Source organism: Podarcis liolepis (assembly GCF_965112155.1).
Source record: "Podarcis liolepis genome assembly, chromosome: 13".
Taxonomy (NCBI): Eukaryota; Metazoa; Chordata; class Lepidosauria; order Squamata; family Lacertidae; genus Podarcis; species Podarcis liolepis.
The window spans coordinates 17,932,239-17,948,453 of record NC_139573.1 but is presented as its reverse complement, the minus strand read 5'-3'; the positions used below and the strand labels follow the sequence as shown (position 1 = coordinate 17,948,453).

Genomic DNA, 16,215 nt, shown 5'->3' with positions numbered 1-16,215 from the left:
CTTCCAAAACAAGACAAATTCTGTAGCGTAACGTCACCTAGTCTGTTGTTGTTGTTGTTTTTTAATTTAAGGCACACTAATTGTCCGCTTCAGCCATTTGAAAGGTGCACCAGAAAAACAAAAGCGTGTCATTTTGGGGGGTTAATCTGTCAGCCATTTTCTCTGCCGTAACATCCAAGCAAACTGCGTGACCTCACTTGTGCGGCAAACATGATGGACATTCCACTTCGACTCCTGTTTACTTGGAAGCCCTAAGGCAGCGACCCTAAGCATACTTGTGCTTGTGAGTAAACATCATTCAACACAGGCTTTGCTTTTGAAACCACGCTCAGGATTGCACAGCAGGGCTGCACTCATAGTCCCTCTTTGCTGGGGTCAAGTCCCATTGACTATGAAATTGAGCTGCAATTCTATACCCACTCATAAGCAACAGAGTTATATTTTGGAATATGCATAATCCAGGAGCAGGGCCACACACTGTCATTGTTAGAAAATGTTTATTTTCACCTCCTCCACCACCACTTAAATATTTGAAGCATCTTCCTATTATATAACGATTATAATAGCGATACATTGTAACTCCTCAATTTGCCCAGCTCAGTGCTACAAAGGATACAACAAATAGGTTGTAAACTTGTGTTTTGGGTTGGCTTTAAAACAGGTAAGTTATCAGAATCATTCAAGACACAGGCTTGTAGAAAATTGGTTCCTGGAAGATTTTTTTAAAAGTCCAACTCAAAACCAAGCAGAGGCGTTGAGAAAATGTTGACAGCATCCATATAAAAGTCTGACACTCAGTGGTTTGTGGTTGCAGAGTGCAATTCAAGCCAGGAGACAGAGTGCTATAGAGATTAGTATCCCTCTAGTACAAGGAAGACTCATAGTGTTCAAATTCCCATTGGCCCATGAAGCTCTGGATGACCTTGGAGTTGTCACTATCTGGAACTTATCCCACAGGGTATCAAGTACTCCACTTGAACTCCTTGGAGGACAAGAAAATTATAAATGTAGTAAAATAGCATATATTAAATGAACGTAGCTAACTTACAAATCTGCCCTGGCACAAGTATAATGTGGATTGAACAGGGTGCATGGGACAGAAATCACAGTAAAAATAAGTAAACAAGGTATTACCCACTGTTATCTGTTTGCCTGCCAAGTTGAGTCAGCAGCATTGTGGTGCTAAATATGAGCTCAGTTAAGAACACTTGGTACACAAATGCGATCCTGATGTTTTCCCAAGCCTGTCATGTGATAAAACAAGGGACCCTAGATAATTGTGGTTGAGGCCTTCTTTGCCAAGAGGTGACATAAGAGTTAGAAGTCTCACATTTAACTCAAGTTCTTGCTGAAGGTTGTCTAGGTGAAGTCTGCATAAAAGTCACATTAAAGTAACTTGCATAAATGAGTAAAATCTCCTGGTGTAAGCGCCAAGAGGGCAATACAAACCATATCAATTCAGACTTTCTACTGGATTCAGCGGGGTTTATTTCCAGATATGGTTGAAGCTGCAGTACAATGCCGCATGCTAGTGACATAATCCCATACTATGAAAGCATAGCTGTCTATCTGTGTTAAGTTCTAGATCACAGCAGGCGTCATGCAGATCGTCCTACACCTTACTTACTAGTACCTGCAAGCCCAAATATGCTGTCGAGTTCGTTCGTCTTCCCTGCGACATTTTTTTTAATATAGGCGACATAAGTGTACGGCAGGGGGTTGAATAATACGGAATGAGGGGCAGAAAGAGAAAAGGCACCATAATGGCCATTACGGATGAAGCTCTTCCCTGGCGGCCATTTTGTGAGAGGGGACGGAGTCACTCAAAAGAAAACTAACGGGGAGGGGAAAGGAGCAACCGTTACTCGCGCGCGGCCGCCTTGGCGCCGGCCAATCAACTTTCTTCTTTAAAAGAAAAAACCCTACGGCCACAGCGCTCGTCACTCCACCCAATCAGCAAGCACCACACGAGAGGGCCTTTTGTACGATCCCGCGCACGTCGGGAGCGAGGACGGCAGCCCCACCCAATCGCTACCTGCCGCCTTCTCCATACCCCCTCTTCACCCCTCCCCGCCCAGAGAGGCTGTGGCGCCGGGGGGCGCGCGCGCGCAGAGGGGGCCAATCAGCGTGCGCGCCGAGGTTTCCTCGCGCCGCTGCCTCCTCGCTCTATCCCCCCTCCCACCTTCACTCCCCCCGCCCGCGCGACGTTGCTGCTGCTCCCCACTCGCTCCCCCCTCCCTTCCCGACCCCCCCTCTCGCCGAGCTGAACCCCCCCCTCCCCCGCTCGTTGCCGCCGCCATGGACCCGAGCAACTGGAGCAGCTTCATCTTCCAGGTAACCCCCCCTCCCTTCTCCTCCACCTTCCCCCCTCCCTTCTCCGCTAAAAAAAGGGGGGGGAGCGCGAGCGGAGAAGGACAAGGGAGCGCAAGCAAGAGCTCTAGGCTCCCCGCTCACACCCTCCCTGCCCCGCCCCTCCCCTCGGGAATCCCAGCGGGCGGGGGCCCTTGCGCGCGCGGGCCAGCAGGGCGCACTCAGCACGCGCTCCCCCCCCCCCCCGCCTCGCGCTGCCCCAACGGTCACCTCCCTCCGCCCAGCGCAGCCTTGCGCTCCCCCTACCCCCTCGTTCTCTACGCTCGCTGTGCCCAGCCCCTCCCTCCGCCTCGCGCTTCATCTCCCTCTCCCCCCCCACCAACGGTCACCTCCCTCTCGCGCTCGCTCTGCCCATCCCCTCGCGCTTGTCCCCCACCTTTTTCCCTGCCAGTTGCTACCTCGGTGCCTCCTCGGTCCCACTCCCAGTGATCCTGCTTTCCAAAATGCCCCCCCTCAGATACACACGCACTACAGCTGCCTCGCCCTCTCCAAGGCTACGCGCGCATAATCCTCTCTTCCCGTCATGCCCCCCACAAAATAAAATGTCCTCCTGCCATAATTGCTTTCCCCTCCCCAAAGCTGTGCCCTCTAGGGGTTTCTGCCTAACACCAGTGCGAGTTTGGCCACACATGCCAACGAGAGGCTTCATGCTCATTTCCTGGCCCCGCTATTTACTTACCCTGAAGCGCAGGCACAAAAGGAGGTAGCTAGGTGTGACCTTTGGCAGCCAACAGGTGTGGTGTTGGATTTCCCACCTGTTTCCTGCCTACCTTTATGTGTGGACTCCTAAAGGGGCCGTCTCTGGACATTAAAAAATGCAGGGAGATGACCCCACTTCTTTCCTCCTCACCTACAAATGCATTATGATATAGATAGTGGCTGTATACACGGTGGGAGGTACATTACCTCCAACTTTTCCTGTGACCAGGCATGTGTGGCCAAATTTTGTCAAGATTGCATGAGGCCCCTACTTCCCCACCCTTTGGAGCTCCTTGTCTTAACCTCCTGCTTCCACTTCTTGAGCCTCCCTTGCAGACAATTTCCTCTTTAAACCTGCAGCCCCACCTCCCCAGCCACCTCCCCTTTCCAGTTTCTGACCAAATAATAACCTGCTGCTGTCACCCTTGGCTCCTTTCCTGGGTAATCACCCTCCCTCCTAGTGCTTCCTGCCTGGGTTTTCCCTTTGCAGAGCTCAGCCTCAGGCCTTCCCCTTTTTCAGATATGCAACTACTTTACTTGCTTTTCCCTCCTCTTATAGGTCAGAGACATGGCTCCCCTAGTACTTCACTATCATGTGTGTGGTTGGGGAGGCGGAATCTCCCAGGCATAGACCTTAACATAATGCTGGCCCATATCTACTGCTGTTGGGAATCCCTTGCCTGTCCTTTTCCCCATGAAAAGTAGACTCTCCTAGTACATGCCCTCTTTTATTCCATACTTTTGTACACAATAGTCAAACCCTCATCTTGGCCCAGTGTAGCAATTTATCTTTACAGTCCCATACCTTACACCTAGCTTTCTATTCTCCCACAAACAAACTTTCCTCCTTTCCCACACCATGGGAAACCAACTAAGTTCTGCTTAGAGTAGACCCACTGAAATTAATGGACCAGAAAGGCATATTTATTAATTTAAATTGCCCTACTTACATTGGATTCAACCCCATATTTTTCCTGTTGTAAACCATAATTACTCCACACTTACATTCAGTGCTTGAAGTTACTTGGGTCAAGCAATTGCTGCTCTCTCTACATCTTTCATCTCATCACCCATAGTTCCTGTGGAATAACCAAACACACCAATTTCCTACAATTACCCATTTCTCTCTTGCTGTCCTTTGAATTTACGGTAACTCTTGAGTTTTCAAATTTGCTGAAGGGTGGGGAGGATTCTTTTTCTTTTAAGGTTCCCTAATCTTTCTTTTTTTCTGTCTCTTTAGCAGAGTCATACACAGAACCCTCTGCAGGTTGGGACCGAAATCCAGTCCAGATTTTTTGCTGCTCAGGGCTGCAGTCAAAGCCCCTTCCAGGTGAGCTCTGTCTGGGCACCAAATGGAGAGCGATGGACCCCTTTGAAAAACGATATCTACTTGAGGCAGCTGCATCTCAGTGCTGGAGACCAAAATTTTTTATACGAATTGCCTCAACCTCAAAGGGTACCCTGTACAAATACTTGATTTTAAAAAATAATTTCTGTATTTCTTTCTGTAAATACTGTTTTACATTTATTTAGCCACTCTTACTTGATGTCAGTCACTTAATGTTTCTTTTTATTTGTTTACTTTCAGCATTTATATACCACCCAATTAACCATGTCCTCTGGGCAGTTCACAAATTAAAATCAATAAAATACAACTATATTCAGTCAATTAAAATCAATACAGAAGCAGCACTACTTTAAAAAAAATTAGCATAAAACAGTTGTGGGACTGAGGCTCTGAAATAATGGTTTGCCAGAGACCACCCAATAAAGCTTGTGCAGAGTGTTAAAGCCAAGTACCCTTATGTTAAAGGAAACCGTCCCCTTCTCCCAGTTCTCATTTACCAAACCCATTAAGTTAATCTGGTGCACTTCAAGTTTACTCTGAATTAAAAGTTAGTTTTACTGGGGCCAATAATTCTGCCTTGCTGTGCAGATATTATCTTGGTTCTATTTAGATTTGTTTTGCTTTTATTATTATTACTAGCCTCATATATCCCAGACTTCAACAGGTAACAAATTAAAACAAAATAAATTATGATTGTATAAATATCCTGATAGGCAGCTTTATCCCATACACATTTTTTCCGAAGTAAGTGTCACCATGTTCAGTAGGCATAGGATTGCAGTTTAAGGTCAGCCCTTCCCTGGTTAACTCTATACTTTAAAAAGCAATCTGAATCAAAGCTTTATTGGGTAATATCTAATTAAATCATACCCTTAGTAGACCTAGTGGTATTACTTAGGTTCATTGATTTCAGTGGATCTGTTCTGAGTATAACTAATATTGCGTATAGCTGGTTGTTTTGAAAGCTACCCAGACTTGGATGCTGACAAACCTCTACCAGAGAAAGAACTATTTGAACTTCACTTACAGATAATGCTCTAAATTGAATTTAAAAGGTCTTGAAGGAACATAACCAAGACAACTGTATTTTTGAATAATAACAGATCTCTGAAATGCTAGATTGAACTTAGGTTTATGTAGTGGTTTGTCATTTTTCCTGATAGCATCCCTTGTTCCATTTTTCTGACCAGTGTACAGAGATTAAGGGGTTAGTCCTTCACACATTTTCCTGGGAATAAGCAATACAAAACAAAGCATAATTTACTTCCAAGTAACTCTGCCTAGTTTCTGACACATATGACTTGACCTTGGTCACAAATCAGTGACTGAACAGGAATTTGAATTCAAGTCTCTTCTTAACTTCACCTCTATAGAAGTTGAGAAAGACTGTCACTTCATGATATGGTAGTTGTCCTTACTGTTTTCTGATGGTGATGGACACTAGAAAGTCATCTAGCCAGGCAAGCCAGTACCACGGGTCCTTATGTATTTCTTTGTTGCCTGGAGTTAAATTATGTTCATCACCTTATATAGCTAATGCACAAAAGCTGCTCAGTGAAGAGGTAATTTTTGGTTTGTAGAATTTGGAGTGAAAAAATTTAATCTCTCTATGTGAAAATCACAAAGTAAAACGGCTTAGTTTGGACCCATGAATTGCCATATATGGACTGAACATATTTTCATTGAAATTGATTTTTAAATTGTTAGCATTTTAAAAAGAATACTTTTCTAGATTTTTAAAAGGTTCCAAACACATTTTTCTCTAATCCTGTGATTTCTTTCCTGATTGAAAATTCTGGGAAATATTTTGGCTAAGGAATAAGAACAAATTGGTGTCTAAATGGTTGTTGGCTCAAATCTATGCATTTCTTCTTTCTAAAAGCCTTGTAAATAAGTTTACAAACATTGCTTTTCTGCCATGTTTTTACTAGCACACTAGGGATGGCAGATGGACAGAGAGCTTTGTCCCTCCTGCATCAGTTAGCTGCATTTCTCTGGTAGGTGCACAGGAGGGATGGATAACTCCTTCCCGAGACTACTCACTTGCCTGCATAGAATTCCTTCTCATGGCTACCAGGCTAGTACTTAAATAGTACAAAGCCGCATCAGCCATATATGTAATGAGATATTGTAGGCTGAATTTCTTTTCTAATGTGTTTTTTATATTCTGCTCGTACTCGGAACTCCCATCCAAGAGAATGATCAGGTTCACACCTGATTAGCTTCAGGCATGCTGTGGTTTCCACACCATTCACTGGCATCAATTTTAAAGACTTATGATGATATGCATTATTAGAAGGGAGGGTATACATTTAAGATAGGCAGAAAGCTATCCCAGATACAGTGGTGCCCCGCAAGACGAATGCCTCGCAAGACGAAAAACTCGCTAGACAAAAGGGTTTTTCGGTTTTGCGGTGCTTCGCTAGACGAATTTCCCTATGGGCTTGCTTCGCAAGACGAAAACGTCTTGCGCTTTTTTCTTAAAGCCACTTGAAGAGGCGCAGTTGTGACGGACCCTGCTTCGCAAGACAAAAAACATCGCAAGACAAAAAGACTCGCGGAACGAATTATTTTCGTCTTGCGAGGCACCACTGTAAAGTTTCTGTAATCCAGCTTTGTAAACAGCCAATCATCCAGTTGCCTTTGACACACAGGCAACCAGCAAGAAATGTTTAACAAACTGGAACCTGGTTGTCCTTCTCCCACCTGTAAACGTGCAGATGCATGAGAGCAAATGGGCTAGTAGTTTCTGTGGTTAGAGTTAGGGTGAAGCTTCCAGTACACTTAAGCTGATGGCACTGTACTGAGCTAGATTTTCCAGACTTAGTAAGAAATACCCAAGTCTTCACTTTGCAGGGCATGGTATCTGTAAAAGCAGAGCTCTCCAACTCTGAGATGCCCAGCTCTTTAACTTGAATTCTAACTATTCAGTGGAGCTGGTGAGTGTTTGTAGTGAGTATTCCTGCTTCTCCTTCCATAACATTTGGTAAATAATAATCCAGCCCACCTTAGTCTTCCCCCACCTAAGATGAGTTAAAGATAGTTATGAGAGACGGATGCTTTTGAAATGGGAATTTACTATTCCATCCACTCTACAAGTTTCTAGAATACTGTAGGCTTTCAGGATTTATTGTTCATTACTGTATTTTTCAAGTATAAAATCTCTTTTCTGTTCAGACTGCCACCACAACAGCCCCTCCCCAGCAGACAGCCACCCCTGCTGAATCCCTCCAAGTGGATCTCCTTCCAGTCTTGGCTGCAGCCCAGGAAACAGCCGCTGCTGCTGCTGTGGTTGCTGCCGCTACTGGCTCCGCACCATCTGCTTCCACAGTAGACACGGCCGCTTTGAAGCAGCAGCAACCTTCTGCTTCCGAGGGTGGTGGTGGGCAGGTAGCACCATCCTCTCAAACTACACAAGCCCCAACCTCCCAGGCGGCTTCTGCTACGCAACAGCAAGGTGATGCCCAGAAGAAGCCCAAGAGCAAAGGTCCCTACATCTGCTCCCTGTGTGCTAAAGAATTCAAAAATGGCTACAACCTGCGGCGCCATGAAGCCATTCATACGGGGGCCAAAGCTTCTCGCGCTGGACCCACGACCATGAAGATGCCCACCATGGTCCCCCTCAGCTTGCTTAGTGTTTCCGCCATCGGTGGCACAACAGCAGCAACACCTGCCCCTGCCGAAGGTGCAGGAAACACAGCAGGGTCAGGAGCAGGGCTGGTGACCACTACAGCATCAGGCAAACGCATCCGGAAGAACCATGCTTGTGAGATGTGTGGGAAAGCCTTCCGGGACGTCTACCATCTCAATCGGCATAAGTTGTCTCATTCAGATGAGAAGCCCTACCAGTGTCCTGTCTGCCAGCAGCGATTCAAGCGGAAGGATCGCATGAGCTATCACGTCCGTTCGCATGATGGTGCTGTGCACAAGCCGTACATCTGCAGCCACTGTGGGAAGAGTTTCTCTCGGTACGAGGGATTCAAGGGTGCAGGGAGGAGGCAGTTCAAAGGGGACTTGTTGCAGGGCTTACGTGAGGAAGGTTGGCTTTTAGAAAAGGTGTTTCCCTTTGTGATAGAGAATAAGCTTTAGCAGACAACATCCTGAACCAGTATGAGTTAGGATGGCACTATTAGACTAGAAGCTAACATTAACTGATTGAGGGATGTCTGGGGGCACCTCAGGATCCCTTCCCTTTGCAGCTCTTGCCATAACTCAAATTCCTCCAAGCCTAATCTTGACTACCTTGGCCATATAAGAGGTTTTCTAAGGGACACCAGCTGGTGCTGGTTCTGTGGGAGGACTCCAGAACAGTAAAGACCGCATGGGAAATCCATCCAAATCCCTCACCAGTTCCAGTCCTAGGAGCAGCTAACTCATTGCAGTTCTTATGTACCAATCCAGCTGAACAAACAGGACAGAAAGAAAGGAAAGGGGAGGCATGTGAAAGCACATATTTTCTCAATTGTGGTTCACTGACTTATTTTAAGTTAGCAGTGTATAACCCAATCCAGAAAATTTCCCCAGTCCTGCCACTAGTACTTTTGTATTATAATACCAGAGTGTTAGGCAGTGTTTCCTTCTGACTACAGTGGTGCCCCGCAAGACGAATGCCTCGCAAGACGGAAAACTCGCTAGACGAAAGAGTTTTCCGTTTTGGAGGTGCTTCGCAAAACGAATTTCCTATGGGCTTGCTTCGCAAGACGACAATGTCTTGCGAGTTCCTGCTGGTTTTTTCCCCTCCCCCCCTTTTTCTAAGCCGCTAAGCCGCTTATCAGCTGATCCGATCAGCAGATAAGCCGCTAAAAGCCGCTAATAGGGCTAATCCGCTAATCCGTCAATGGGCTTGCTTCGCAAGACGAAAAAACCGCTAGACGAAGAAAATCACAGAACGGGTTCTTTTCGTCTTGCGAGGCACCACTGTACCTATAAAATGCAACCATTAACAAGAGGCTTCTAACTGGGATTGAGGCATCGACACCCATGAGAGGTAAGTGTAGACATTCAAAGAGCCTTCACAAAAGTGCAACAAGTGGCTTTCATAAAGTATTGAAAAGAAACAGGAAAATATAAATATAACCCCACAATTGCCCATTTCAGGTCAGATTCAAACATGTAGAAATAGCATAAGACTTCTCCTTGACTTTGTCAACTCAACAGACGTGTCCGTGTTTCATTGTTCCTCCGTGTAAAAACAAATCCCTGCATATACTGAACTAGCATGTTAGTAAGAAACTAAAAGCTTTCTTGACATGCTAGCTTTTCATTCAAGGGATTTGTTTTAACAGGAAGGTGTATTCAAACATGTAGTACCTCACCTGCAGTCTGAAGTGTGCAGTTCAAGAAGTGCCAGATCTATGGAATTCCTTTGCATATTAATTGGCTGTTAGATCAAGCAACAGACAATGAGGTCAGCTTGTGGGGAAAGAAAACCTCACATTTCCAGAATTAAACATTTGCAAATGTACTTAGTAACTGCATTGTCACCATGCTGGCAGCATAGAACACTGATAAGTTGCAGCCTGATCAGAAAGGCTCTGTAACCAGATTTCTCTCCCTTTGTTTCTGAGATTTTGCCAGAATTGCCGTTACATTTGCCAGCTTTTCTGTACAACTGTAGAAAGAATGCACTTGGTCTTTAAAATAAGTTAGGCCATCTCAATTCCTACACTTGGCCCAGGTTTTGCGTGGACCTGCAGTTGCATGGAATACCAAGAGCAGCCTGTCCTCAAAATACAAAGAAAATTCCAGAGAAACAAAATAGTCAGTAATTGCCCCATGGGCTTTAGATGTTCTTGTAAGCCCCCAGAAAAAGCATGAACATAAAAAGAAGGTGCTCAAGTTTTCTGATCTGACAGCCCTTTGTAGAAATGAAAGCAAGAGGACAGGTGTAGGTTGGTTGATTGGTTTATTAAATTTGTGTACTACACAATACTCATAGATATCAGGGTGGTTCACAACATAAAATTACAAATTTATTTAACCTATTTAACAAAAAATTCTAGTAACATTCCAGGCTTCACAGCTCCTAGAGGCCATAGAGTCAGGCTTCTGACTTGCAACAATAAAGGAGTAAACATGGGCTTTTAAAGAAATAACTTTAGAAATGCAACCTTTTTAAAGTAGGTCTTTAAAATAGGAGTGTTGGTATGGTCTGATACATATACACTCAAGTCACATAGAACTACATAAAATACAAGAGGACCTAACACCTGACTAGAATACACTGTTTTCTGCACCCTTTTTGTTTATTTCATTGGGTAGAAACTACTTGAATATATCCAAAATTTCTTTTCATCACATCAAGGGCTTGTAATTTTAGCAGCAGAAAGCACATAAATTACACATGTGCCGTAGAAATTTCCTCTAGGCAAGCTAGCTATATATATTCAAGGTTGCTCCCATTTTTTAACACTGCACTTTCTTACCCTTTCAAATAAGTGACAACCTTTATTTTATTTATTTAACAAAATTTATATGCCATTTTATTGTAACAAAACCTCTAAAAGGTTTACAAGAATATTATCAGCAAAGCTAGTTAAAAATAAGAAATGTTTTAAAAAATTAAAATCAGCTCTAAACTTAAAGAGATTAAAACATGTCAGCATCTATCAGTTCTAAGTTTACAGTTTCTATTTTCAGCTTGCTTTCTAATGGAGGGTTCCCTGTAAATCAATTGGATTCTTGAGTGTCAAATCCTTTTCTGAATTGTTTTCCAGCTTAGATTCCAGCTTAATAAACCATTGAGTGGATGAATTCCCCAAGAACATTTCTGTAGGCACATAGTCTCCCTCACTCATCTTGCCTTGACTCACGTCAGTGAATGCTTAAAAATGATGAATTAAGCCTGTTAAAACTATAACTGGCACTTTTTAATGACAGAGTTATTGTACTGTTAACAGCTGCAAGCTAACTGGTGTTTAAGAGGAACAGCTTTTCCAAAAGAAGTGTATTCCTGTGCATCTGTTAAAGGCAGAAAAACTTTACCAGTAAAAGAAACAGGGGCAACCCAGCTCTAGGAGACATGCAGCTATAGCAACATAGTTGGGATTGAGAAGGAAAGGGAGATGAATTTAATAATGAGGGGGACATGGACCTTTATAGCAGGGAATGAAAGAGAATTCCTCAAGAACAGATCACTTACTTGAATATTTCTTTCCTCCCACAGTCCGGACCATTTGAACAGCCATGTGCGGCAAGTCCACTCGACAGAGAGGCCCTTCAAATGTGAGGTACCTTCCCCCACTGACAGTATTGCTGTATCAACTCTCTACTCCCTCCCATTATTTAATTTGTCCCCAATAATCTGCCTGCGTTTCTGGTGCAATAGAAGGTGATGTCAGTTCCCCTGTACTTAAAGGGAACTTTGCACGTTCTCAAGTCCCATAGTCTTTGGTTGGGAAGTGGGCTGCTGTAGGCAAAAACGTTTTCGCCATGATTCCTTTCTCTCTGTTTCTGCAGACATGTGAAGCAGCCTTTGCCACCAAGGATCGGCTGCGTGCTCACACAGTCCGTCATGAGGAGAAGGTGCCATGTCACGTGTGTGGAAAGATGCTGAGCGCCGCCTACATCACGGACCACATGAAAGTACACAGCCAAGGGCCGAATCATGTCTGTGAACTGTGCAACAAAGGTAAGAGGACAGGGCTCTCTGTGAAAGTATCTGGAAGTGAGAGAAAAATACTTAACTGTCTCTTCTGGGAATGCTAGCAGTCGCACAGTACAATCTGATGTAGGTTTTGTAAGAATTAGGTTTCAATGGAGCTTACTCCTAGCTGCATTTGCATAGGATTCCAACTTTAATTGGTACTTGCATAAGTGCTTGCTCCTTTATAATATGGTTTCTCAGCATATCAGCCAGAGTCATGCTTGAGACCTGCTTCAGGTTATTTCATTTGCAGTTTGAATTAGATGTGGCTGATTTTCCACAAGCTTTCAAGCAGACCTGCCAGGCTCTCATTAACTTCAGCTCAGCTGAACAGCCATGGATGGTGACCCACCAGGGCCTTATAGGTAGCTATATTGGTTTATTACCCAACTGACAGGCCACAGTATGTGGTAGGTGGGCTGCATTCATCTTGGTAAGTCAGAGTTGCACATGCCTGCTATAGAAGTAGTAAGCCAGGTTTGAATCCTTTACATGTGAGGCCAAACTTACTCTCTGTGAGCATTAAATACAGAATTGCAGAAGAGGACTGACTTGATAAGAATATATAATAATGCCTTTTAAACAAGCTGCGTTTGAAGGATCAATGTGAGACCAGGCAGCATTTTATTTTTGTGGGCCTGCAGCTGTTGCTCAGACTTCCTGCTTTATCTCAACAAGAAGACAGCTGGCTCCTAATCTTTTTTTCTCCATTTACATGTCCGAGCATCTCCTTAGTTCCATTTTGCCACAGGCTTAAATAGCTTCACTGTACTGTGTAAGTGTAGGATGACATGATTTATTGTATATAGTTAGCTTTGCTAATTCTCCATATATAGGTGGAATCCAATGTGCAGGTAGATAACTAAACAGTATGAAAAGAGGGCTAATATTTGAATTTTGTGTGTTACAAATTTACCCATCTGACATACTTAGATGGGTATATTATTTTTAAATAGAAAACAATATCCTTAAAACATAAGTCAAAATAGGCTGAATAATGTGCAGGTTAGTAAGAAACAGTTTTTTAAAAAAAATAATCTGCTTTTCCTTTGTGGAAACACCTGGATTATCTCACTGGATAATATGCATAATCCATTATGCTTTACCCATATATTTAAAATAAAATCTTCAACATATTGTAGATAACTGGATTCTCAGAAGCATAAAGCAGCAGTTTACTATTAATCACTTCTTATAATTCTTTTATGACTTTTAAGTATTTTATATTGCAAAGAATATAGGTAACATAGATTTGCTGTGGGGTGCGGGGAGGAAATTTGCTTTCTTCTCATCCAGCTACTTCTGGTCTAGGATTACAGCTCTGATATTTTTGTGTTGAGTCTTAAGTTCCTCACCTTTACTTCCTCAATGCCGCGATGCAGCTGCCCCTAGAGTGGGGTCTGTTGTTCATACACAGATAGCTTACCTGGTGGCAAGATGCAGCCATCTCTGGGGTGGAGAAGCTGCCTCTTCACCAGGGAGCCCTGTCGCAATGGATCTTTCACTAGATGTTGAGACGCAGCCGCCTCTAGGGTGAGGCACAGCCAAGCATTACAGGACACTGGAGTACGTTTTCAGTAGACCGGACACTGACCTGGCTGGTTTTTGTCCTTCTCCCCCTCCCGTAGGGTTCACCACAGCGGCCTACCTCAGGGTCCACGCGGTCAAGGACCACGGACTGGCCGCCCCGCGGCTGGAGCGTTTCCTTTGCAAGCTGTGTGGCGTGCACTGCAAGACCCCAGCTCAGCTCAACGGGCATCTGCAGACGCACGCAGGAGAAGGGGCTGCGGCCACTGAGGGCCAACCGCTGCGGTGAAACGCTGGCCGGGCCACCAGGCAAGAGCCGCTTCCTTCTGTCCTAGGGAATGGGGAGGGGAGGCCCATCTGTCCCATAGGGTACCCATGTGTCCTTGTATTCTCAGTGGGAGACAGAGAACCCCATCTCCCCTGGGGCGGCTGCATCCTAAATTAGCATCCCTCTGCCAGTGTTTAAGTGCCTGCATATTGCAGTGCCTATCTTGGTTTGGATGCTTATGTGTGACTCAGGATCCTTTTGCAGGTTCATCTAAAGAGGATAGAAGCAGGATTGAGCTTTCATATTTTTTTTAAATGAAAAGGTCACATAATCCTTTGAATGTTTTATTTATCTGAATATTGTTTTATTTTTCCAAAGTCAAAGGAGTTCTTGTACTTTTAACAAGAAATATAGACTACTATTAATATTTTGAAGTTAGCAACAGACGGGGCACATTGATGGGTGTTTTGTCTCCTTTTTGCCCTTCATTACTTTGTCTCCTGTCCAACGTTAGGCGTAACTGTTGCTTTTGAGACACAACTGATCATGGGGCAGTAGTAAGTGAATCTATTCCCATGAGATGCTGTAATGTAGTGGGAGATTTTCTAGCCTCATTCACTGCTATGGATGTATTCCCTATGTATCGTGCACCTTGGAGAACTGTGAGAGCTGGAATCCCCTGAGAAAACTTTCCTGTGAAAGTTTAACCTTTATTATGCATTAGGACAACAATTTAAGTGATAAACCCCAGTTAGCTGTATTGTCTGCGGTTAATTTCAAGTTAGAGCAGTGAGTTCTTTCAACCTTGCTTTATTTTTCAGCCTTTTAAGGAAGGGAACTTCCCTGCAGGACATGGATAAATATGGTGCTTTGGAGGAAGGGGCAGCTGCATCCATCTCTTTCTTACTACGTGAAACCAGCTGTGTCTTCTACTCCAGCTTACAGCAGGGGGAGGGTGGGAGGAAGCAGGCTACACAACTGTGTTAATTAAATTTCTGAGGGTGAGAAACCCCTTTGACTTTGTACATCTGTCTTCCTCCACAGGTACGGGTGAGGTCTGCCCCCTCGCGGCAGCCGTCTCGGCCCCACCTCCCGCCGCCGTCACGGTGCTGCCCATGGAGGGAGCTTCGGTTGTGAGCCAAGCCCTCCCCACACAGCCCTGGTGATTTCTGGGAGTGGGGAGGCAGAAGCCGACCCTCCCAGTCCCATCCCTCTCCCTCACTGGCAGCTGGAGCCTCCAAGCCCAGATGAATATGCAGTGGCCATATTTGGGTGTTTAATTTAATGGTGGTTTCATTCATTCTCTCCCCTGCCTGTGCTCGTAAAATAGTGGTGCTGGGAAAGCACCTGCCCAGCCAAAGCAGCAGCTCTTGTTCAGAGGGCCATGGAAGGGCTGTGTGTGCATTCAGAGAGCACCCTCGTTTTATTGACTCCCCTGCTCTAGTCCCCTTAACGTCTAGCCCCACAAGAGTCCCATAAACCCATGCACCCTCTCCTGTCCTTAGCCAAATAGCTACAGTCTTCGTCACCATAAGTCTCTTGCTCATTCCAGCAGTGCTCCCCATTGCCCCTAAATCAGCTACACAAAAAGAGTGAGACAATGGGACAGGAAAGACTTAACAAGCTCAGCTCAGGAACAGAATGAGGAGGGCTAAGGATGGGATATCTGTGGGACAAAATTGTGGGGCAAGATTGCAGCTGGTGGCGGGGGGAGGCCAGAGTTGGGAATAGAGTTGTGTTGGTTCAGGGGTTGACAGATCTTGGGAAACCCAAAAAGAAGTTAGAAGGGGGATGAAAATCAGGATTGAGGGGCATTGTAGGTGCCAGGAGCTCAAGTCTGGGGTGGCAGGGGGCTGCAGTGGGATGGGATGGAAAAGGATTGGATTTCTCCATGGCTTCAGTGTGGAGTGCCCTCCATTCCCCTGCTGAGGAACTGCTCTGAATTTCCCTCCTTGCCCAAGCACCTCATTCTTTCATGGTGTCTGTTTTAATGCTCCATTTCCTGAGCTTCTCTCGTGATTCGTGTTCCAAGCGTGTCAGCCCCCCACACCAAGCATTGATGCCCCACCCGCTGAAAACCTTTCTTGTTGCATGCAACCCCCACAGTTTGGGGTTAGAGTCCTCGCTTTTTTGTATTATATATATTAAAAAAAAATCCCCTGACATTTAAAATAATCTCCCTTTGTGGTTTTTTTTTTGTTTTTGTTTTTTGTTAACACAAAATGTAATGAAGCTGTGTCCATCTATCCTTTCTCCCTGTTCCCTCCCTCACCCCACATCTTTCCTTCTCCCGTGCACCCTTTCTGGATCTGTGTCTCAACAGCAAAAGATTTTAGTAAAAACATTGAAGGAAAAAAA

At 44.7% G+C, this 16,215-nt stretch overlaps 2 protein-coding genes across 19 annotated transcripts in view; one reads left to right on the top strand and one right to left on the bottom strand.

Annotated features, from left to right (window-relative positions):
• Positions 1 to 3,072, bottom strand: part of MVP (major vault protein) — a 24,649-nt gene extending 21,577 nt beyond the window's left edge. The window contains exon 1 of one of the 3 annotated variants that reach the window (XM_083469151.1): positions 3,050 to 3,072. The gene's annotated coding sequence lies outside the window, so the exon portion shown is untranslated. The other 2 variants (XM_083469150.1, XM_083469152.1) reach the window with 2 other exon arrangements.
• MAZ (MYC associated zinc finger protein) lies at positions 1,988 to 16,215 on the top strand. Of its 16 annotated transcripts, none has more exons than XM_083469188.1 (8): positions 1,998 to 2,334; positions 4,313 to 4,399; positions 6,349 to 6,414; positions 7,595 to 8,385; positions 11,583 to 11,646; positions 11,876 to 12,047; positions 13,691 to 13,898; positions 14,902 to 16,215. In XM_083469188.1, exons 1-7 carry the CDS (start codon positions 2,299 to 2,301, stop codon positions 13,876 to 13,878), a joined length of 1,404 nt encoding a protein of 467 aa, XP_083325314.1. In that variant the 5' UTR covers positions 1,998 to 2,298; the 3' UTR covers positions 13,879 to 13,898; positions 14,902 to 16,215. The 16 variants fall into 16 exon arrangements, with proteins under 16 accessions (XP_083325306.1, XP_083325314.1, XP_083325304.1 ...); XM_083469174.1 differs by having other exon boundaries at positions 2,031 to 2,334; positions 4,310 to 4,525; XM_083469187.1 differs by having other exon boundaries at positions 2,039 to 2,334; positions 4,310 to 4,399.